A 24,327-nucleotide genomic window follows, 5' to 3' on the forward strand; every position below is an offset into this window, starting at 1 on the left:
AGTGAGAAAGAAACAAGGCAGCTGTCTTCAAGTTAGGAAGAGGTTTCGCCACAAACTTCTAGAAACAACATTGATGGTACCTTGATCTGGGACTTCCAGCTTCCAAAGCTGTGAGAAAATAAAATTTCTGTTGCCCAAGCTACCCACATGATATTGTTACAGCAGCTGATCAGATTAAGCCGGGGCAAAGTTGTGTCAAATGAACTGAGTTCGTACAGACCCCTGACAAAAATTAGGCATGTCTAGATACGGAAGGCTTCTCCCTGTAGATTTGAAGTCTTTGTAAAGCTAGTCTTCGTAAGGGAAGAGAGGGTCATGGTATACGGATTTGGTGCAAGAATAGTGCCTCCTGGCTGGAGGGAGGGGGCTGATTATAAATCCAGCCCAGAGGATGCTTTAACCCTGCTCAGGCTGCGTTGTGTTTGTGCTTTGGTCTAAGGCTGTCAGATAGGCAATTGAAAAAAAAAATCTAAACATTTTTCCATAAATCCTGTTTTAAGCATTCTTAAGGCTGGGGCAACTTTGCACGGGGGTTAAGAACTTGGTCCCTCTCCTGATGAGAGCACCGTGACCTTGGTCGGTGTTCTGAGCGCACTTGTCCCCCGGTCCAGGAGAGGAGCTGTAATGCTCCAGGATTTTGGCACGTGAGCCACAGCTGCACCTGTGGGAGATGATGGCTTTGGCAGAGAGCGAGAGGTCGTTAAAGTAATTCGGTCACGTAAACCTCCTAGCGTAGGGCAGCGATTTGAAAAAAAGCACTTGTGAAGAGCCTTTTAAAAAAGAGAATGTTCCCCCCTCGATATCTTCCCGTGAAACAGACGAAAGCCTGGCTGCCCAGGACTTGGCAGAACATACGCTGACGGTCACTGTGGAAGCGGGAGGGATGCCACCCCTCGTGGTGGCCAGCCCGGGGTTTCTTAGGGACTCTGCCGCTCTGCTGCTCGTCCCCAGAAGAACCTTTAACGGTTCAGGGCTGCAGATTCGCTATTTGTAAGAACGAGAGGTCGATTTCTATCATCGCTAAAAACCTCTCCCGGGTCTAGCTCAAATTCCAGAACCATCTCGTTTGTTGAAGAGAACTTTCCCACCTCCACCATCTCTTCAGCTTAATGAGGCTGCAGATGGCCCAGAGCACAGGCACTGTGCGTCCCCACGCCGTGGGGATCAAGGGGACTTTGCTCGCCTGAGCCCTGGAAGGTGACTCATGACAGGGGCAACAGCGCTTGTCCGCCTCTCTCACTCAGGGCGAGACGGTCTCGTAACTTGTTTAAAAAAGGTCACAAGGAGACTCTCAAGTTCTCTGAAATTCATGGAAAAACACCCGCTTTAAGTGCAGAGATGAGGGCATTCTTTGTTTCCCCAAGACCTCATCAAAAGCTACGCACCGTGATGTGAATGAGGTGGCATCAGGGTTTTGCCACGTGCACAAGTCAAGACGGACGTTCCTTGGTGCCAAGGATCCTGCGTCTTACGCCAGGCTTTTCCCAGTGGAACTGTCACATCACCATCGTGGTATTCGTCGTGTTTACTCAGGTTTACACCATAATCCCAGACCTGCCCAACAGATAGTGTGACTTTGCCTCGGCCATTCTTGTTCCCCAGTCACAGAAATTTTTCCTGCATGTGTCAGGAATCCACCCTACCTTCTTTCTCTATCGCTGTCCCAGCAGGTCACATGAGACCTCTCCCCCCCCCCTTTTTTTTTTCTTAAAATACTAGTGTGTTTGGCTTTTTGTCTCTCCTTTTCTTTCCCTTTCCCTCTCTTTTATTAAAATTTATTTATTTTGAGAGAGCGAGAGCACGACTAGGGGAAGGGTAGAGAGACAGAATCCCAAGCAGGCTCCGCAATGACCTACACAGGGCTTGATCTCACGAACCCTGAGATCATAACCTGAGCTGAAATCAAGAGTTGGACGCATAACCAACAGAGCCACCCAGGCGTCCCCATCATACCCATTTTAAGATAGCATCCCCTACTTTTAATATCAGTCTGTCCATCCAACGCTTGGGCTGGAATCGGAAGAGGCTGGGAATGTTGAGTCTGATGTCCCCACATCCTGTCTGATCCCTATGTGCCTTCTCTGGCCTGTGATAGTTCCATTGAGCAGAGATTGTCACAAACATGTAGAACAAACCTCAGGCCGGGAGTAAGGAAAAGAATAATCAGGGGTAACAGGTCATTGGGTAAGATGAGCAGGAAATAAGGGGAACAAATTAGTGGGCTGAAAAAATAAAAATCTGTCCTAGAAAGGAGAACGGAAGTATAAACAAGGGGGCATAATAGAGGACATGTTTGTCACATCAGGAAGGCTTTTGAAATCTTGGTGGCAAGACATCTCCATATGACACTAGTGCTGAAGAAAAGCTTATTTTCATTTTTATTTATTATTTTTTTTAATGTTTATTTATACTTTTGAGAGGAACAGAGATACCGCATGAGTGGCGGAGGGGCAGAGAGAGAGGGATTCACAGAACCCGAAGCAGGATCCAGGCTCCGAGCTGTCAGCACAGACCCTGACGTGGGGCTCGAACTCACGAGCTGTGAGATCATGACCTGAGCCAAAGTAAGACACTTAACCGACTGAGACCCCCAGGTGCCCTTCCCCCACTTTTTTTTTTTTTTAGAAAAGCTTGTTTTTAAACGATGTGTCAGCCACATAGTTTTATTTAAGGAAGTGTGATGATAATCTCAAATTCCTACTGAATTTAAATATATAAGTTTGAATAGAAGGAAGATGAAGTTTTAAAAACATTAAGAATAGGTATAGCTGCCTTAAAATGATGAAAAAACCCACTACTCGAACAGCACGCTACAAATATGGTCAGAAAGTCTTCTAAAGTAGTGTTGAATATACAGGAAACATTTTTAAAAGTATTTATGAAATTATTTCTGGTTGAGACCATTTCCAATTCTTAGGCAGCTAGTTATCATTTGATGGATTTCAAAGAAGTTCTTAATGGCATTTCATCGTCGTGGCTATCGAATGAAAGGCGTGATTGCTGTCTGTGTGGACAGTCGTGTCTTTCAAGCCTGATGTGTCATGAGCCCTGGTGGGCGAGCCCCAGGGTAGCATCTGAGCGTTTTGGCGTGTGTACTTCCAGATCATGTAGATGCCGGGTCCTGATGGTGCGGGCCCCATACCTGATGAGAGCCGATCACCAGAACTCCAGATGGCTCCAACGTTCAGAGTCATCTGTGCTGCACTGGCTTGGCCTGGATGAAAGACAGTGTATGGGCACCTGATTGAGGTTTGCACACGGTGCCCGGGGAGCGTTCCTTTCTGCCTTCTTTGGGAAAGTTACTTGTTTTTTGTTTTTTTTCAAGATAATTACCCTTTGCAACATTTGAAAGAAATTTTCCAGAGTCTCCCTGTGTGACCACCTTTGGTAAGAAATCAGGAAGAAGGATGCTGTCGGCTGTCTAAATTAGTTAGTATTTAAGAAATAGAGGCAGAAGGAGAGGAGTTTTCACGTATAATTTCTTAGACAAAACATTTTTAAATGATCGTTCTCTTGATGTGGTCACTGGTTTCAAAGAACAGGGCTTTCTCAACATTTTAAGAAGACTTTAAAAAACATTAAAAACTTTTTTTCCTCTTTGTGGGGTCATTAATCTCAAGAATGGGGCTTCCTTGAACTTCTTAAAAACATTCTCTGTGTGTTTTCCCCCCTTTGCATGTAGTTTAGTACAAACTTTGCAGCTTCAGAGGTGAGATTTGATACACCATTTTCACCCAGCTCTGTCCTTCCACAGAGTAAGAAGTTGAGACTCTGAGGGTTTTGGTGATTTGCTCAGGGGCACAGCAGAAAAGTCAAGATTAAAAAACTGGTGCATAATTCCCGATCCCCTACTCCTTCCACTGTTGTATGCTCTTTAGAGCCGATGAGTTGTGAGCAATTTTTTTGTGAAACTTGGGTTTAAAAAAAATGTCTTCAAGCCGTCAGGCCTCATTTGCCGTTCCACCCATTAACAGATAATTATTCCCCACTTGAAAAATATTCTTAATATACACTAAAACTTCCAACATGAACAGAGAAACTGGGAATTATGTTATAAAACATGTCACTGACTTCCTTCGATTGTTCTCTGGGTGTACTCTGTGTCTTCCTCAGATACCATATTGGATTTATTTAGAACTTTCTAGAATCCATCTCTATAAAAATCAGTTAACACTATTCTGTAGCAGAGTGAAATAACTTTTTTTTTTTTTTTTTTTTTTTAATGTCCTTCTCATTTGCGGTTCAAGAGGTAAAGTCCCTAAACATCCTTTGAAAAGTCTGCCAGTGAAAGCTCAGATCTGGGTGGGACAGTGTGGTCACAAAGGTAAGGTGAGGGCAACAGACCCTTGTTCGGCTCTCTGCCCAGCACCTACTGGGTTGGGGAACATGCGAAGTTACCCAAGTAAGGAGTCGCATGCTTTGGGCAGCAAGCTATACAAGGCTGTAGTATAAGCTCTCTCACCTGCTGTGTCTGCCTCACCTGATCGGAGCAGGGACCCCGGAAGAGATGAGAGAAAAGCGTGTGACCCTTTCTCCTTGTGTTTAAGCGCATTCTGGGTAGTCCAGTGAATGCCGCTTACGGTCACCCCTCAAACTTCTGGTGTGAGTTATATGCATGTGGCAGACAAAGGTTATTTTTAGAAAGTCTAATCACGGATCGATTTCTCTCAAGCAGCTAGCAAATTAAAACCCCCTTCCAAAAAAATATCTGGAAGCTAAATGTTACACAACCGCTTTTTTTTTTCCTGAAGTTTTTTATTTTTACATAATCTCTACAGCCAACATGGGGCTTGAACTTACAACCCTGAGATCAAGAGTCACATGCTCTGCTGACTGAGCCAGCCAGGCCCATTAGTCTTTTTTTTTTTTTTTTTTTTCAACGTTTTTTATTTATTTTTGGACAGAGAGAGACAGAGCATGAACGGGGGAGGGGCAAAGAGAGAGGGAGACACAGAATCGGAAACAGGCTCCAGGCTCCGAGCCATCAGCCCAGAGCCTGACGCGGGGCTCGAACTCACGGACCGCGAGATCGTGACCTGGCTGAAGTCGGACGCTTAACCGACTGCGCCACCCAGGCGCCCCGGCCCATTAGTCTTTTAAACTGAGAATACAGTATTTAGTTTCTAGACATAAAATTCTATGTATAAACTCTTTAGATTTGAATGTATCAAGTATCCCGGCAAGCTTCCAGTATTTTCTCATCGTTATCCTTGAGATTTGGCTGGGCTGGTATCTTGAGGCTCCTGGAGAGTTTACATTCTCACTGTAATTTTGTTTCAGCGTTTTGTTGAATCATGCTTGCTAACATTCTAAGGAACTCTAAAATCTCTAGTCTAAACTGGCACCACAAAATCTCAATTATTATAATTTAGTGACGTGAGATTTTTATCATCCACATAAAATTGTTTGCAAGTATCTCTGGCAGTATATTGTTTCTGCTCATGTTATTTTAAATTTTGACCAAAATTATTACATCTCCAGGGACAAATTAAGTGTTATTTTTCTGGCATGCTTCATGATTTAAGTTTTGGTCTAGTGATTTCTTTTGGCTTAGCCATATATTCTGAGAAACTAATTGTCAACACATACTTGAGATTTTTTTAAAGCTGATAGTGGTCGTTGTATCAGGTTCTCATATTCTTTATGTGGCCTCGGGGTTAATTTGAAACCTAGAATACACTTTCCCCCATAAATTAGCTAAAAAATCAATACATTTTAAATGTATCAAAACTAAAAACGATTAACCAGATTGCCATAACATTACATAATGTTTGTTTGCTTACATTCTTGGCTCAAATGCGATGAAAAATGATTGAAGTGAATCTCTGCTGAATTTCACAGACGGTGACGATTTTACGCACTAGGGACCGTCTCATCAGGTGGAAAGATATTATTTATTACTCCACTTTTCCTTTGGTAAAATCATCCCTGAATTTGTGCTTGTGGAGAAATCTTCATAAAACTATAGCTTTTGTCAAATGTAAGCATTTTTTCTTTGGTATTTTTACTATCCTCATTTTCTGCTGTTCACATGTTTGAAAATACCCTAGACCTTGGCTGGAACTTTGAATGTACAGCACATGTATTTTCTGCCTGAAGACTTCAGCCGTCCTCACAAATAAACAGGAAGATGGTCATAAATGTATAATGAGAGAATTTCAGAAGATCATCTTCCCCTAATACAGGAAGAGTCTTAATTTATAAATGAGATGTTAAAGTTATGCACAGCACGTAAGTGGAATTCTGTAAACACTATGGACAACATTATTTTAGAAGTCAGTACTCAAAACACTGAGGGCATGTCTAAGGCATCAGTCTGTTTAAATATTTTTCAAGAAAGCAAATTATTTTATGGCAAAACACAAGTACTACTATTTTGAGCAGTCGCCTACACCATTTAAAGATGTTCTCGTTAAACTTGCAAGGTTTAAGAGACTTATCTTCATATAACTATAGAATTTTCTTCTCCTTTCAGGACTAATTATTTTTATGTATTGCTGTAGCTATGTCATACCAGGAAATAATCCTGTCTATATGCAAACTACTCATCTGGTTACATTTATGTAGCCAAAATATTTGTTCCTAGAGAAAAGCATTTTAGCATAATGCCTTTTTAAAAACGATGGTGCGCCTGGGTGGCTGAGTCAGTTGAGCGTCCGACTTCGGCCCAGGTCATGATCTCACGGTTCGTGAGTTCGAGCCCCGCATCAGCTCTGTTCTGACAGCTCAGAGTCCGGAGCCTGCTTCGGATTCTGTGTCTCCCTCTGTCTCTGTCTCAAAAATAAACATTAAAAAAAATTTTTTTTTAAATGAAATAAACACTTCAATTGTGTTACGAAAATGTTTCCTTTTTAACACAGAAGAGCATTTAAACATGATCTCCAGTGTATTTTAAACGTGCTAGATAGGAGCATTTCTGCTTACATAAAGTGTTTGAGCTGGTCAGAAGAAGTCAAATATCCGGGAAGGATTCTTTTTGAGTGAAATATTTTAAAGCCATTTTAATACATACTGAGGGATATTAAATCACATGAAGAGTCTGAATGAATCATCCCAGTGCGCGGCATAACTTTCATCTCGGGGACATACTAAGCAGACGAACTAATACTATGTTCCGTATTGACTCGCTTGGTTATAAATTCAAAAGTGTCACGTGCTACAGTATTTATAATTATTAAATATATTGAGATGAATTTAAATAAAATGGAATAGCAAATGTCTCTCTGAAACTTTGTTTTCTAGAATCACGCTTTTTCAGAGTCATCAAAATCTGACGTCTGGTTAGAGGAAAGGAAAAAGGGCAGGGGGAGGTGCACGTTTTCATATCATCAAGTTTTGCTCATCATGTAAGACAGTAATGGACTGAACTTACCAGTTTATAATACAGCTTTCGTTTTATTTTAAACATATTTGGCATGATATAAAAATATTGATCACAGTGAGCTTTACCAATTGTTATTGCTAGAAAAATGAATGCAGAAACAATCTTTTTAGTGGAAATAAATTATATAGTCATTATTATTTTTTTTTTTTAAATCACAAGAGAAAAACCTCAGCTGTTTGGTCCTTGGTAGAAAACCAGTCATTGAAAAGAGGTCTTTTGCGGGTGAGCTCCAGTCCATTTCTGTAAAGCTGTGCACACAGTCCAGAGAACCCTGACTTGTCTTGGTCCACATGGTCCCACAAAGGTCGCTCTGTTCGCGGACAGTTCTAGCGTGGCAACACGGTCTTCCGAGATCGCCAGGTGACAAGTTGGAAAAGAGCGCAGCCTTAGTTCACGTGTGGTCTTTTCCAGTACGAAGGGACACAGCGACACACTTCCTCACTAAATGTAAGTCCTTGTTCACAAGGCTTCAGTCGATTCGTACACGGTCTTCTGTAACAACTAGGAAAACAGAGAGGAAAGCGTTTGTGTTGACGACCAACGCAACGGATTCACGATGCTACAAACGCAGTTGTTTTTCTGCATTTAAAACGAGAACAAAGTTACTCATGTGATCATAGACCTGTTCTTAGGTTTCTGTCTGTCTGAAGTTCGAGGCTGAGAATTAGAAAACCGAGGAGGACCGCAAAAGCCTAAAACCAGCGCTGCTGCTCGAACAGATGTGAGGGGGAGGTGATGTGAGCACTGGTTCTTTTGAAGTGTCCTCTGCTTTGTGGATGAAAGGAGCATAAAAGAGAGACCGGGAAAGTGAGTGTTGAAGTTCTGCAGATAGAGTGTGAGCCCAGAGGCGTGGCGGAGTCCCCAGGAGTCTGGGTGCTTGTGCGGAACCCAGACTTGGAAGGGATGACCGTGCGCCCCAGTGGGGAGCCCCGCCCTCCCTTTGTTTCTCTCCACCCGGCAGGCAGCTGGCTGTGCCACGGGGTCCCTGTCCCTCTCCGCCTGGGCTCCAGGGGAGAAGGTGGTCTGGGGGAGGGGGAGAGGGACGGTGCTTCCCTGGGCCCCCCTCTCTTCCCACCCTGGACTTCCAGTGGGGAAAGGACAGATGCTCCAAAGGCCCTATTGCTCCAGTGAACGGGAGCTGCCTTTGAAGAAGCTTGGGGGGTGTGAGACATGTCCAGTGCAAGAAGGGGATGGGCGTCCAGGGCGTAAGGCAGCGTGGCCTGGCCGGGAGATCAAAAGCACGCTACAGAGACCCTGCACGTGTGAGTTGGAAGTGTCATTTCTTGTGCTCCGGAAAACATACCTAGTTCAAGTGTTACTTTTTTTTTCTCCTCTAAGTGCAAATGCATTATGGTTGGACTACTGGTATTCCTTTACTAAAAAGATGCAATTTTCAATGATCAATGGAAGCTGATGATTAAGGCAGTGGACAAAAAATATATACTCTGCCCCTCTCCGACACTTTTGGAATACCTATTAAGAAATGAGTGTCCACATTTTCAAAATATTATATATTTTTGCTTCGATGTATACATATACACCTGGAAGTATATCCTTAGAAAAATGAACACAGTGTTTCAGTAAACAGAAAGTCTTCATGAAACAACATATACTATTAGGAGAATTACAAAGATCGAAATCTTTTTCTTAGGTTAATATAAGAATTCTGTAGACAAGTATGGTGGCTGGTTTAGTCTTATGGAAACATAAGATCAGGCTTTCCAAGTATAGTAGGGTCCCTTAGAAGGGTTCACTGTGCAAAATGGTTAATAATCTGTAGTAAGACTTAGTATATACAATATTCTGCCTTTTTGAAGTATCCTTCTGGGAGGCATATACCCAGATAAAATTGGGATACAGTTGTTGCTCAAGATATTCTAAAAAGGAAACACAAGATCCCTATAAGATACTCTGACACAGTAATGGAAGAAAACAATGTCATCCATGAGATACCTAGATTCACTGAAGTTCCTTTATGCAGCACCTAAAATGTTAGTGTGGACAGATCATCGGCGACATAAATTAGAACAGGAACACAAGCCTCACGAGCATCAAAAAGATGGAAATTTTACTTACTGGGAAAAGTAGTAAACATTGATGTAGGTAGGAAATTGTAAATACATGAAATTGAATTTTTTAAACATGTTTGTTTATTTTGAGAGAGTGAGAGAGAGAGAGAGAGGAATGAATGAATCCCTAGCAGGCTCAGAGAGAGAGAGAGAGAGAGAGAGAGAGAGAGAGAGAGAATGAATCCCTAGTCCCTGGCAGGCTCCAGGCTGTCAGCACAGAGCCTGACATGGGACTCGATCTTAAGAACCATGAGATCACGACTGGAGCTGAGATCAAGAGTCGGACGCCTAACCGACGTAGCCACCCAAGAGTCTCCCCCAACCCCTCAATTTAAGTTTTAAGTCATGTGAGTGCTCGTCTGTTGCAAGGGCATTATTGCCATCTCTAAAGAGTGTGCCGGAAGAAGAGAAGCCAGTGTTGGTGATGACAAACCGACGGTCTGAGAGCTGAAAGGGCAGCGAGGAGAGTGAAACGTTATGTCAGCCAGGACAAAGAGGGGAGCTTCGAGAAAAAGTACACAAAGGACAGGTTACACGAACACCGACGTGTCCACTGAATTTGGCAGTGGAGTCTACGGATACCTTCCATAGAACTTTCTCATGGAATGCCAGGGCGTAACCTCGGTTACAGCTGGTTAAATATGTGACAGATGCAAGAGGCGAACACAATTGCCAAGTGCCTAGGTCTTGGCGCAAGTTCGAAGAGGACCGAGCTTCGCTGCTAACATACGCTCGGCATCCCAGTAAGATGCTAATGAGATGTAAGTCCGGGAACGCTCATAAGCTGAGGGGAAAGAAAAGTAGTTGACGACGTCAAAAGTATGGGAGAGAGAAGGCCTGTCTGGCGGAGCAAGGTTGAAGAAAATGCCAGAGGCACCGATCTGGCTAAAATGCAGACCACCTCGCCCTCAGGTTAAAGAGGAAGCAGCTCAACCCTGGAAGGGTCTGAGTCCAACGGTCTCATTTTCTTTTTCTTGGTGGAAAAGGGGGCAGAATCCACGTTTCAGGAATGAGTCTTGAATAATCTTGAGCGATATATTGATTTATTTCTCTAACTCCACTATTCAGCTTAACTGTCATTCTTTCTCGATACAACTCTACAATTAGTGGCACTATCCTGTCCTTTGAATATGTTGCATAGACGTTTCTGCACTGAGGACAGGTGTCCGGCCTTATGATGGCATCATAATTTTTGGTGGGGGCAGTTGAGTGTTGTTCGGATGTTCCAGAAACGCTCGTCAAGGGACTGTCCCGCGCCTCTGTCTCCCTACCACTATGACAGCCTCAGCCTCTGGGACAAGGATTAGCGCGTGTTCGGAGCTTGGATCTGGTTTGGGTTCCCAGGGCTCCTGTCTTGTTTTTCTCAGGAGTAAACAGGGTCTCAGCGAAGTTTAACCTTGGTTAGAAAATAACAGAATTCGCCTCCCAGAACTTAACTGGTCTCATTCTAAAAAGCAACTGCTCTTTTGGTTGAGAAAAACTATTCTCAGTAAGACAAGTGAATACGATTTATGAAGATTTCTTACCTGCATGTTTGATGTTGAAATTTCTTTCCTTTTAAGAAGCATTTCTGTGAATTTTCTGTACACTCACAGGCACATTTTCCAGGGTTTAGGGGCTGACTTCTTGGACAGGTTCTTTTACATACGCACTGGCACGTGTTTTCATCAAATTCTCTGTTGGCCCCACATGAGTTGGGTAAAAGTTTGTTTTTACAGACACACTGGCATGAGTTTCTGTCTAGTTCTTTGTGGGGTCCACAGCTGGAAGGCCGGAGCCCCCCTCTGCAGACACACTGACACGTCTCTTCATCAAGCTCCTTGTTGGGTCCACAGATGTCATGGGATCCATCTGTAGAGTCTAGACAAATACAGTCAGACATCTTTACTATACTTTACTTAGCACCAGGTGTGGTGGGAAACAATTAAAAGCATTTAAAAGTGTCTTCGTGTGTTTCATTGAAGGGTTGTGCACAAACATGGGTATGTTCCTTTACAAGGAAACTCAAAATAATCCCACTGCCAAGTAGAAAGTGGCCTGTTTTGTAGTCACTTATTTCAGAGCAAGATGATCTGAATACCATACATGTGCTTTTAATATTAACATATTTGTTGACCAAAATAGAGACCCTTGGCAGTTAGTCTTTAAAACATCATTCTGCTTACCTTCCCCAGAATTAGAAGGAAAAATAAAATCTTGCTGAGCCAGGCACCTGCACAGGTGATCATTCCAGATGTAGTTTGTGGGGCAAGTCTTGTTTGCAGCCTGGCACCTTGGGGAGAGAGAGACACACACAAATTAATAGTCTAACTGGTACGCAGAAGGGATCGTCTCTATTCTTACCGACGTATCACAAAGCCAATGCATGCTTGTGAAAAAGCTTTACCATGACAGAAGGATGAAGCGAAATGTGAATATTCCTTCTCAGACTACCCTCCTCACCCCCATGTGCGGCCAAATTCTAAGCCCAGCGGGGACCACTCTCGGTGGTGTGGTCTTATATCGCTTCCAGACTTTTATTGGGTTAAGGCAAGTGCATTTACTTGTATAATCACATAGTGGTTTAGCTTGTGTACAAATGGAATAAGCCTCTTCTATCACTCTGGAATTTCTTTCTTCCACTAAACAATATATTGTGGATATCTTCATAGGTTACATCATCATGTGCTGTTACATCCACTGTTTAGTGGTGACACAGCAGTCCATCAAATGGATGTGCTATGAATCTCCGATCGGTAGCTAATGAAATTGCTTCCTACTTTTGGCTTTTTCAAATAATTCGATAGGACACATCTTCATACATTTACGTTTACTGACCTTTCTTTTTTTAATTTTATTTTTTAACGTCTATTCAGTTTCGAGAGAAAGAGACAGAGTGTGAGTGGGGGAGGGGCAGAGAGAGAGGGAGACACAGAATCCCAAGCAGGCTCCAGGCTCTGAGCTGTCAGCGCGGAGCCCGACGCAGGACTTGAACTCACGGACTGTGAGATCATGACCTGAGCTGAAGTCAGATGCTCAACCAACTGAGCCACCCAGGTGCCCCTTTCCTGATGTTTCTGAAATACAGATACCTATAACTATAAAGTGTCCGTTAATACAAATTTCCACTCTACACTCCACCAGGAAGCCATCGAAGTCTTGTTAATGCTGCTGTTCTAGGTTTTCCTCCCTCTCTCTTTCCTTTTCTTCTATCCTCATTATTTCGGTAAAAGTTATGAACATACGGGCTTCAGTCAAGTACACCAAGCACTCTTTTGCTGCAGCTGTCCCACTGTTGGCTAACTGGGCCACCTTCATGTTGACGCCTGTATGAAATGAGCCCTCTAGTTTGAAGCTTCTCTGGCATGAACAGATGTCACAAGCTCATCTTGCCCATTTCCCCCCTACCCCCAGAATCAGCCATTCTTTCAAGGGGCCCTAATGCTGCTTGTTGGAAAATGGCATTTGGGATTAGGTTCGTTCAGTGACATCAGGTTACACTGACCTTTGCGGGGCACAGCACTAGAAAATGCGTGTATATCCCATAGAATGTCTCTGTAGGTAATGTTTACCCAATAGAAGGATTCTTGGCTCCTAATATCCTAACTTAGAGTGTATATAAATCTCTTACTACCTAATTGTTCAGCTGAGGTTGGTGCAGGGGAAATAATTATACAATTGTATCTTCCACACTCAGTATCTTGAACGACAGGTGATAGGAGAGTGTTGGGTTACATTCCAAACTGTTAGAACATAACATCATCTTCACAGGGCCGCTGAGTGTAAACAAACAGGACATGTGCTTTGGATGGTGCTAAGAAAAGTTTCAGAGGCCTACTGTGTGATGAGGTAATGACACATCTTTCGTTAAAAGACAGCCTGATGTCTTGAACAGCACCACAGAAAGGAATTTTTGAAGTGTAAGCACATCTATATTTTGCAACCACTTTTTCCTGGACAACCACTTCTGAGAATTTATGGGAACTCTCCCACCCAGCAGTCTCTACAGGAGCCCCAAGACCCGCAAAATCTCTATTGGTTCCATTCAGTATGATTGTTTCCCTAAAACACCTTCCCCACAGCACTGCGAATGGCAATGACTGTCTTACCCTTACCCCTCCTTCCTTGTGCCTTTCTTCAAGGGTCATGTCTCCAGCTTGAGGAAAAACCATCTGTGATGGAAAGTTTTCTTGAATTTTATTTTCAAGAAATAAAATTTCTTGAATTTGTAACAAGTCTTTGAACGCTGTGTGCTATCTGCTTTCCCGTCTCATAAGCTAATTAATTTCTCATTCAGCATGCAAATAATCCAAGTAACCACATATAAAGCAACTGTGTGTTAACAACTATGATAACTGCTGGATGATCAAGGGAACAGCGTTTGAGCATTTTAGATCCTATCAAGATAGGATGTTCCTTTTCCTACAGATAGTTAAGTTATTTTGTAGGGGATTAGTTATGTTTGGGGTTTCCCTACAATACTTTATAGTTCTTCCCATTTAAAGCAATAAAAGATACGTTTGCAATGTATATTTTTGGAAATAGGTTATTGATTTTAAGTAAAAGATACGTGTACATATCTTTAGGAAAAAACAAACAGTCACAGAGCTATGTCCAAATACAATGTAACATTACTGGGGTTTTAAATGTACTCCTTTGACTTCATGCTAATAACTTCCATTAAAATCTTTGTTACTAACAATCTTTATATTTTCTAAAGTATATATAAGAATATACTTGCCTTATATGCTACATGCCTTTTTATAATTTTATTTTTTGAAACATTTATGTGATTTCAGTTAAAATTATGAGCAAATATATATTCAGAGGATTCATTCTGACCCACGTCCTAAGCATGCTGATACTTTTTGTTGCTTTTTGTTTTCAGTGTTTCTTTCTGTAAATAAAGGAAAAGTACGTACGCATGTATATCTTTTCCTCCATTCTCTTACACAGAAGACAGCCTCTCTTACATGCTGTTCCAAACCTTGCTTTTCTTGTGAACAATATCCCCTGGGGAACATTGTACTTTCCCGATAATTTTACATATTCCCAAGAACAAGTCTCTACATACCACATATTTTTGTCATTAGAATTTTCTTGGTTAATCATAAACCATTGTTCCACATAACATTTAGACAGTATCAATTTTCTAAAACAATATCGTTTTTTCCTTTATCTCCTTTCCAAAGTGTTAGTACCCTTCCATCAAATAAGATGCAGCTCTGTTTAGTTACAGAATAATAACACCTAATCCTGGCTGAATGAGCTTAGATTACTCTTCTGTAAGTGAAGAGAAGTCCATTTTGGCTGTATTGCCCTACTCTTGACATATACGTGAGTTAAGTAACACACTCCCATGTTGGTATCAGGAGGGCACGGCGCTGTGGTGGTTGCAGTAGAAGGGAATTTTCATTTTGCCAATATGTGATGTATACTGCCATTACCGAAACCCAGCATTCTCCCAGCTGTTAGCTGTAATCCACCAGTGGATCACAAATCAATTATAAGGGATGGGAAATGCATTCTTAATGTAAAAGAATGACATATAATAAAATACTACTAGAATGCACGCATAAAGATGGTTTCCGCAATTATATGCCACTTATATATATGCATATATATTTGTAATATATGCAATATGCATATATAAACATGTATATATAAATATGCATGTACACACCCTCACACATACAACCTTCCCCCCTCTGCCACATGTGTATATGTGAATATGGTAGCAATGTCAAATGCGTTCTTTTTTTACTTATAGTAGTTGATAAACACGTGACTAAGCTATTTATTTTTTATGGAAAGAAGTATCCAGAGATCTAGAGATCCCCATCACTAGCCAAGTGAGACTGGTCAGTAATGGGTTCTTCAACTGCAGGAGCGTGTGCTAACGTATCCGTGCTGAACTTTCAGTAGGTATACAAGATTGTGCACCCTAAATAGATACGAAAATAAAACATTTCCTGTTTCCCATGAAGTGAGGAAAAAAGTAGAGTTTTCTAATATTTCACATTCTTAAAAATATAAGTTCAAAAATATGGACCACGTATAGAAACCAATGTAGAAATGTATTTCTGAAAATGTCATAACAAGGTATCTACTGTCTAGTTTTACAGAACGGTTTCATATAATCTGGCTACGCTAGCCATTTTGACTCTGCACATTCATGTTGAGTAAAAATATAGTCTTCAGAATAACAATTTCAATTATGTTACCTGAAGTGTTTTTGCTAAAGTAAACTTGATATTAGTAATTATGCTTTGCTAAAGGTGAGCTAAATATTTTAAGTTCTAATATTCTTAAAACTTAAATTTCTAGAAAAATGACTTTAGAAGCTTTGCCAAAAATAAGTAGCTCCTACTTTTCAATGTTAACCTATTTTAATGTTGAAATTTGAAATCCTGCTAGATACCATTTAATTAAAGAAACATGTATCTGCATAGAATACATTTTCATAATTATTAAATGAGGATCCCTACTCTAAAAGTGAATGGCAAGTTGTTAGCATTTAAAGCTTCTCATGTGAGAAAAAAGGAGACACGATTTCCAAAGTATTATTTTAGAATGAAAGAAAATGTTTTTACTGTGGATAGAGGGGTGAGCACAATTTACTTATTTTCTCCATATCTTAATCTCCAAAGCATTTTTATTCTATTGAGATATTTCTTCAAGTTCTGCACATTGATGTGTGTAAACACATTAAAACGTTTAAATAAATTAGTTATTTTGTACATTGTATTTATGATTCCAGGGCACATTTTGTCTCCAAAGCCAACGCTTATGCCATTACTTGTAAAGTAAATCTTGGTGGAAAATCACATGTAAATAAACGAACTTGCCTACTTTTCCTTTCCCCCCGTACACATAACCATAGCCCCGTTTATATTTATGCAGGTAAAAGACGCTTTTCTTAAAAATTCTTTCATTACTTCACTTCACTGGTTTGGTAGCTACTGCTAGTTAAGAGCAGAGAACAAAAATGTAAGGGGATGTGTGTTACAGAATAATGGATTTAATGATCAAAATGGTTCTTATGTTGCCGTTGATCTCTCTCTTGAAATTTTCAAGGATGGATATGTCCTGTGCATACTGGATGAGTTACTGGCTCTTGTGCCTGGGCCACTGCAGCGGACTGTTTTGTGCAAACTGTTGTTTGGGTTCTTTCAACTTCTCTACTTTTTGCCCCTTGAGTTTTTATATACTTGGAAATCTCCTGACCCCCCAAATCCGTATTTAAGGAATGCTGACACATTACCATCTTTTGTTTGGCATTAGTGAGAAGTGAGCTGAATGTATTTCGTAATATATCTCTATGTGAGAAACAATGAACAGCGTCTTGATTTGTATTAAACTACTACTGATCTACTTGACCAAATATCTCTTAAAATATTTCATAGATCATTCAAGATGAGTGTTAACATTAATTGAATACACATTCAACTTGTGGCACTCAATGGCTTTTTGAAATAGCACATTGTCTCTGTGACATGAACTGTGCTATTAATCAAGTACTCTGATTGGCATCTATGTTTGTAAGGTGTCTTCACAACAATGCAACTGATTAAAATTCTGATGAAAGTGTGGTACGTGTAATACAGTTGTGTTCCTTAAGTAGCATTCCTGCCTTAAATCTTATTCAATGTGAAGTGTGATCCAGTAATATTCGTTTGAAAGCATGTGCTGTGGGCTCTCCTACATTTCTTCTGAGCATCTTGATATCATCCAATGAGCTAGCCAATAATATGCTCTGTACTCCATTAAGAAAACACAGAGGGGGCACTCTGACCACGTTAATACTTTGGATAAATACCCAAATACAGGTTTGGTTCCCTAAGTGCCAACTGTTGCTGTCATCTGAACTTCACCCGCTATGATTAGCAATCACTCAGACCTGTAATTATATTTTGAAAGCATATCCACCCAGACCCTCCCAAGATTGCTGTCAGAGTAGCAGCTGCAAGGGCAACTCTTTTCTTTCACTCTCAGAGCCACACAACTCTGGGGAAAAGACTGCAACAGTTTGATTTCCAAAGACTGAATTGTGTTGGTCTTGAGTTCTTTATGCATGGCCCTTGATTACACTTGACTATCTGATGCAAGGTATTAATAATAGGGGAATCTAGGGAATAAGGGTATGGAGTAGATGGGAATTCTTTATACCTTTTTCTCAGTTTTTCTATAAGCCTAAAACTTCTTAAAAAAAAAAAAAAAGGCTGTGCTTTCACCTGTTATCGTTCAGAAGACAGAAAGCAGACAGTCCAAAGGTGGGTGCACAGGTCAGCACGGTTAGCTTCCTGTTAGAAAAAATATGCTCCAAGGCCTGGAGACTCTTACCTGAGTTCCATGGCTAAATGGATTCATGTTAGTCAGTGCTCATTTGAAGGGGTTAGACAATATTTAGATAATAACGAGTTTTGTAAAAAGAAAAAAAGGATGAGCAGACCTACGAATTAAGGTTTCAGAAATAACTGCATATGATCAGGAGAGTTTTAAACCTATCAAGAGGGGATTTTTCAGGGAAGGACACAGATGCATGTTTTAAAATAGTGGGAAAGTTTCTGGCCAACTGGAGCAAGACTTCGTGTCCCAGTTTCACTGGCAGATGTATTGTTTCTGCATTTCTGTTCTGATGCAGTTTACTAACTGCATCGTGCTACTCTATCTCTATTTTTGGTAAAGCAAGAATGGAATGCATGATCTTGAAATGAAAAGGAAAGAAATAATTAAAAGGAGAAAATCAAAGCCTAATGGATATTCAAGCTTCTAAGCATTCAGACTGAGGATCTGTTATAGATTAATGAAGACACTGAGCCCTCAAGTTCTACATCAAAGGTTGCCAGGGCGATAAATTTGCTCTGTTCCTTGGAGAAGAGAGTCGTTCTCACACGAATGAAATTTTCCTTAATAAGCCCGGGTAACTCTAACTTCTTAGAGGCAAATATGTTTTATTTTGTGTCTTAGTAAACAATGTTGACAACTTCGTAAAAGAAATGAAAACCAGTAAACAAATAAAAATGAATGAGCCTTCAAGCTAGAGTTTTCCATTTTCTCTTTTTTCACCCCTTCTTTTCCTCTGTTACCACATCATGGCTCTCCCCCAAAGACTGGCAGAACCTCTTTATCAGGTTGAAATCATACATATTTCTATTTCGTATTCATTAAAATCCAAGGTACCCTGGCTGTGCTGAGCATGCTCTTGTCACTCCCCTACCAAAAAACTCCGCATGCTCCCCAATACCTCCACAGGAAGGGTGAAACTCTCTAGGCTGGTACCCAAAGCTTCCTAAGCACAGCCTTAGCACTGCCTTCTTAACTGAATCTCCGATGGCCTTCTTCCATTAACACGCAATCCTCGTCGATTCAATTCTCATGGATTTATTGTCCCCAGAATGTGCTATTTCCTTTAGGAACCCTTTAGAAACATTGTCAGTGATAACCAATTAACCAATGAATTTACCACTGGGTAGAATTCATTTCATGGCACTTATGTTTCAAATGTGACATCTCTCTCCTTTGATTTTACTCTCTTCCTAGTATGTAGTATATTGCTTCCCTATAGTCTGTATCGTAGAATAAACATGAATATTCATTCACTCACTCATTCATTCATTCATCCATACAATGGAATACTACACAGGTATTTAATGAACAAAGGGGGCCTAGAGACCTCAAAATGATTACATCTCTAAAACATCATGTTCAGAGAAAAAAGTACTGTCACCATTTTAACATATTTTAAGCAAAGCCGTACTATACATTCTTTTGTCTTATAAAAATGGAAGAGCATGAATGAGGATACAATTTTCAATCAGTGGTTACCTCTGGCAAGGAAGGGTGCTGAATGGTGACCATGGCTTTGGGTTGTTGTCTTGAGTGAGTATGACAGAATTGGGGTGGAGGGATATGTCGTTTTTGCATTTTTTTTGTTCTTTCCTATATGTTTGAAGGGTTTTTTTTTTTTGTTTTGTTTTTAATGTGAAGAAGTTAAAAATGTAGTCATGACTGCATCCCCAAAGGAATGGATTGACTCCAAATTTAGTCTGAATCTCTGGTTTGCCACTCTTGAGTTGTGTGATGTTGGGGCAAATGACCTAATCCCCCTGATTCAATTTCTCATATGTAACTGGGAATTCCACTCCCTTGTTTCTTCTTCCTCCTTCTCAAAGTGGTTGTGCAAGATAGGGTATTAATAAGTGTTATCTCCATTTCATGTCCTTCAGATAAGGGAGTCCATCACAGTAACTCATGAGCTTTTTCTAAGACTTGATCTTCTGACCACTTCTTTGTTCCTTGAATTCTTGTTTGGCTTTTGCAATATCCTTTGGATTCTGTAATAACTAGTTTTGAATCCCTGATTTTTCTGACTATTCTCAGTCTCTGCACAGACTATTATTTCTCCCAGTTTCTTAGATATTGGTATTCTGCATAGTGCCAGCTGCTGCTGCTTTTTTTACTGTCTCTATTTTCCTCGGTTGGGCTCATCTCTTCCAACGCTCTATCAGCTTCATGCTGGCAGTGGCCACCTTAGGGCCCTCCCAGCTCCAGATCCTACCGCCTTGCAAACATTTCTCTTTGATTTCTTAGAGATGCCACTCTTCCTGTGAACACGTGTTCCCTGTCTTGGTGAATACTGTCCATGCACTGCACCCTCAACTTCTGCCTCTGTTCTCCTGTACATGCCATTCCCAAGTCGTGACTTTCTCAAAATTGTCTCTTCATCTCTTTTCTTTCCATCCCCATTTCCGCCGCCTTGGTTCCTACCCTTGTTGCTTCTCTATGAGACTATTTCAGAAGCTTCTTCTCCAGTTTTTCCACCTCTTGTTTTGGGACTCAGTATACCTACTATGGTGCTATCCATGTTTTTTCTATTATTACACTGCCATCCAGATGTTCTTTCTGTAATATGCAATGTAAATATCACGGGTCATACATGTATCTCTTAATGGCTCCTGAGAGACTTGAAGACAAAGTCCATCCTTGGCATGGCAGATGCAGTTCTCTGTACCTCTGCAGACGCGGGCATCTTGTGTGTGACGGGAGGGATGCAGCCCGCGTTCTTCCTCTGCCTCAGCAGCTCATGTCCCGTGTGCATCTTTCTGACTCACGGGATTTCTCTAGAGGAGTGAGCCTGTCTACCTTCCTCTCTCTCTAACCTACCATAATAGCAATACCAAGTAGATACACAATAAGTGTTTGATGAATGACTCAATAAAGCAGAGCACAGTGTACATTTATGTACTTATTATATTAGGAATACTTGTGTTTGTACTCTGGCACAGAGCGGTTTTAGTTAAGGAATTATCCATTTTTTAAAATATCCCTCATCTAGGATGGTGTGACACACATGTAAGACTCAAATATCTCATGAATGGATATTTCATGAATGGATATTTTTACTTCTATCAAGTAAAAAAAAAAAAAATCTCTGGCATCACTTCTTAATTACAAATGATTCCCTCCATACCTCCATAGAAAGAGACCCTCCATGTAAGGGGCCATGGGAATCCATGGGGTTCAAGCTGAAGGAAAATATAGGAGGAAGTAATTGGAAGGAAAGAAAATAATCTATGAGAACATCAACATGAATATTGATATCTAACAACTTCTAGAGAGAATATCTTCTACCTCTGGACTTTCTGATGTATCTTGGTATTGATATTGAAGCTTGAAAGTTGTTGGGGTTTTTTTGTTTTTGTTTTTTTAAATACTATAAGATACTGGGGGAGAGGATGGGCTTAAGAGATGAAAAGACTTGAATCTGTATTTTTTTTCTGGCACTTTTCTTAGCTGTTCAGCTTTGTTATGTGCTGATTAACACTTCTAATACTCCGTTTTTCCATTTGTAGAATGTCTGTAAAAATAGCAGCCCAAGTTTATTGAATGCTCACCGTCAGGCATCAGGCACTATGCCAAGACCGGGCAGGTGTCACTGAGTATAAATGTCACTGCATCCCTATGTGTTGGATGTTGTCCTCTTCCTTCTCCTTATTACTCTTATTCTATTTCACTCTTCTACAATATCGGACTAATGAAATGTCACTGAAGAGGTTAATTGTGAGGATTAGGTTATAAATGTGACACTGCATTTTTGAATGTAACATTTGAATTTATGTTTCGTACATGAAGAAAATGAATCACAAAAAGTTGACCGAAGGTAGCGAAACTCACAGCAGAAAATGAGTTTTGTAATTGGGAAGCTGCTTGCAGTGTGCACTATTCCCCCCTGTGCTCTGTGGTGTGGACCATCCATGCGGCCACCTAGCAGGGTTAGGATGAGCATGTGGCGGTATGTGGCAGGTGCCTGGTGCATGGTAACGTTTTGTAAAATCATAATGGTGATAATTGTACAGACAGAACACGTGTCGTCCCTCCCTGACTGTGCGCATGCTCGGATCCTCCCTCCTTGAATCCGCGCATGCTCAGATCGTCCCTCCCTGACTGCGCACATGCTGTGAGGTCAGAATCAGCCAAGCCCGTGTCTATCCTCCCTCACACTACCTTGGAGGGTTCTCCGCCGGTTTTAGAGACTCAATAGTTTTTTATGGACAACTCACTTTATGAAAGATTCATTTATTGGGGCGCCTGGGTGGCTCAGTCGGTTAAGCGGCCGACTTCGGCTCAGGTCATGATCTCACGGTCCGTGGGTTCGAGCCCCGCGTCAGGCTCTGTGCTGAAAGCTCAGAGCCTGGAGCCTGTTTCAGATTCTGTGTCTCCCTCTCTCTGACCCTCCCCCATTCATGCTCTGTCTCTCTCTGTCTCAAAAATAAATAAATGTTAAAAAAAAAAAAAAAAGATTCATTTATTTACTGAATTATACTTCTTCATAAATAACCTGGAACAAATGGTCTGCTACTCATTTAATCTCCTAATAATGGGACTTGAGCACCATGCACCTGAGAAAGGCAAGTCTTGTCTTTGTCCCAACAGTGGTTGGTAAGAGCGCAGGGGTTGGGCAGAGCTGGGGCCACTGCTGGAAAATTTCGAACTCTATACAAATGAGGGCTGGGAGGCCCTCCCTGCTGGGGAATCTTGAGAATCTTAAAATATTTGACTTTGTTATCATGAAGATTTTAAGAAATCTACCATTTTAAACCTACGTGAATTTCAAAATTATAGTTAATAAAATAGGTCTGTTGCTTTTGGCTTTTCAAAACTCTTATTTTGTTGAGAAGTAAGGGGCATATGATAAAATGCTTGTATTTTAAGTTCATTTTTTTACACATGTAGGTACCCATGTAACTATTACCATAATCAAAATATGGAACATGTTTATCACCCCAAAGTTTCCTTTTGCTCCTTCCAGTCAATCCCCACCACCTATATCTTGAGGCAACTCCCAAAATGCTTTCTCTCAGTCTAGGTTCTATTTGTCTCCTTTAGGGTTCATGTAAATTGAATCATATAACATGTAGTTTTTAGTCTAGCTTGTCTTACTCAGCTTGATGTTCTGAGACCCATTCATGGTGGGTGTGTCAACAGTTCATTTGTATTATATTGCTCAGTAATGTTCCACTGTATGGATATACCGCGGTTTGCTTATGCATTCACCTTTGATGGGTATTTGGGTTGTTTCTAGTTATTGGCTAATGAAGCTTCTGTGGACATTCATGTGCAAGTTATTGTGTGCAAATATGTTTTTAGATGACTTATGGATGATATCAGAAGTGTATTATTTAAGTTGATAAGAATCTGCCAAAATATTTTGTAAAGTGGTTATGCCGTTTAACATTCCCATTAGTGACATATGAACATAGCGCCATGCCCTCTCCACTATTAGCTTTTGTCATTTCTTTTTAATTTTGGCGATTGTGGTGGCAATTCCTGCTATTTTTAACAAATGGTTTTGTCACATGGTTTTATCTCATCATATATAAGTTGCCATGACAGTTTTTAATTAAATTGAAGGCCACAAGTCACAATAAGTGGAGACCGACATTAAAAAAAAGAGAGAAACAGAAAAGAAAGAAGTATCTGTGTACCCCGTGGGTAGTAGCAAGGCATGCATTCACAATGGGGGCAGTATCTTTGGCAAGGGGGTAAAAACTAGTTATTGGAGAGGAGGAATCTTAAATGTTGCAGTGGTTTTTGTCTCTCCAAAACCCAAGAAAAGCTTTTGAACCAGTAATTTCTATTGGGTTTTATGGGTTGTCACGTGAGCAGGATTGGCACCAAAGATATCCAGAGTCTTTGCAAGATAAAGGCTATGAGATTATAGTGAATGGAGGGCTGTCACTGAAGGACTTTCTCTGAATTGAGTGCTCAATCTCAAGGTCACAGAGCAGCAGCTGCCTGTGTGGGCATGTTGGCTGCCTTGGGACTACTGCCAATGGTTGATCCCTGGTGTTTTGTGTGTGACGTGAGCTTAGGGAATTAAGTAAAAGTAGTTTTTATTTTATTATTTAATTCTCCAGAAGTTATTCAAGCCATTAGTGTGTCAAATGCTGAGAAGAAAAAGGTGGTGACACTAAGTAAGCATCCAGCAGTTATAGAAGTTACAAGTTGTTTTCTCACGTGATGTGGAAGTTAAGTTCTCTAAAAAATGTTACATAAATTATTTAAAAAATTATCCTTCTTTTCCTGGAACGATAATTATTTGGAATGTTTTCTTTAAACATACATTCGTATCATTATATATTTATATCAATCGGTATTTTCTGTATGTAATATGATATATTATCACTATATTAGTAAATAACTTACCTTAAAGGTTTGTCAGCAAATACTGTGTAATAAAATTATGTTTGATGTTCATGGCTTTTATGTTTTTAATTTAACTTTTAACTATAAATTTTTTTTGTCATTTTTAGTACTACATTGCATTAAAAAGCTTTCTATTGCGAGGCCCTATAGCTCAGGGATTAGAGCACTTGTCTTGTAAAAAGCTTT

At 40.6% G+C, this 24,327-nt stretch overlaps 1 protein-coding gene across 2 annotated transcripts in view; it reads right to left on the bottom strand.

Moving 5' to 3' along the window:
* Positions 1 to 7,368: 7,368 nt before the first annotated feature.
* The window catches only part of VEGFC (vascular endothelial growth factor C), a 110,098-nt gene continuing 93,139 nt past the window's right edge, over positions 7,369 to 24,327 (bottom strand). For both annotated transcript variants that reach the window (XM_053900814.1, XM_053900815.1), the window contains exons 5-7: positions 11,619 to 11,725; positions 10,980 to 11,313; positions 7,369 to 7,885 (exon numbers count right to left, since the gene is read on the bottom strand). In XM_053900814.1, the coding sequence (XP_053756789.1) occupies positions 7,771 to 7,885; positions 10,980 to 11,313; positions 11,619 to 11,725 (556 nt within the window). In that variant the 3' untranslated portion in view covers positions 7,369 to 7,770. The remainder of the gene's footprint in view (positions 7,886 to 10,979; positions 11,314 to 11,618; positions 11,726 to 24,327) is intronic.

This window comes from Panthera pardus, unplaced genomic scaffold (assembly GCF_024362965.1).
Source record: "Panthera pardus isolate Hobbes unplaced genomic scaffold, ASM2436296v1 HiC_scaffold_13, whole genome shotgun sequence".
NCBI classification, from domain to species: domain Eukaryota; kingdom Metazoa; phylum Chordata; class Mammalia; order Carnivora; family Felidae; genus Panthera; species Panthera pardus.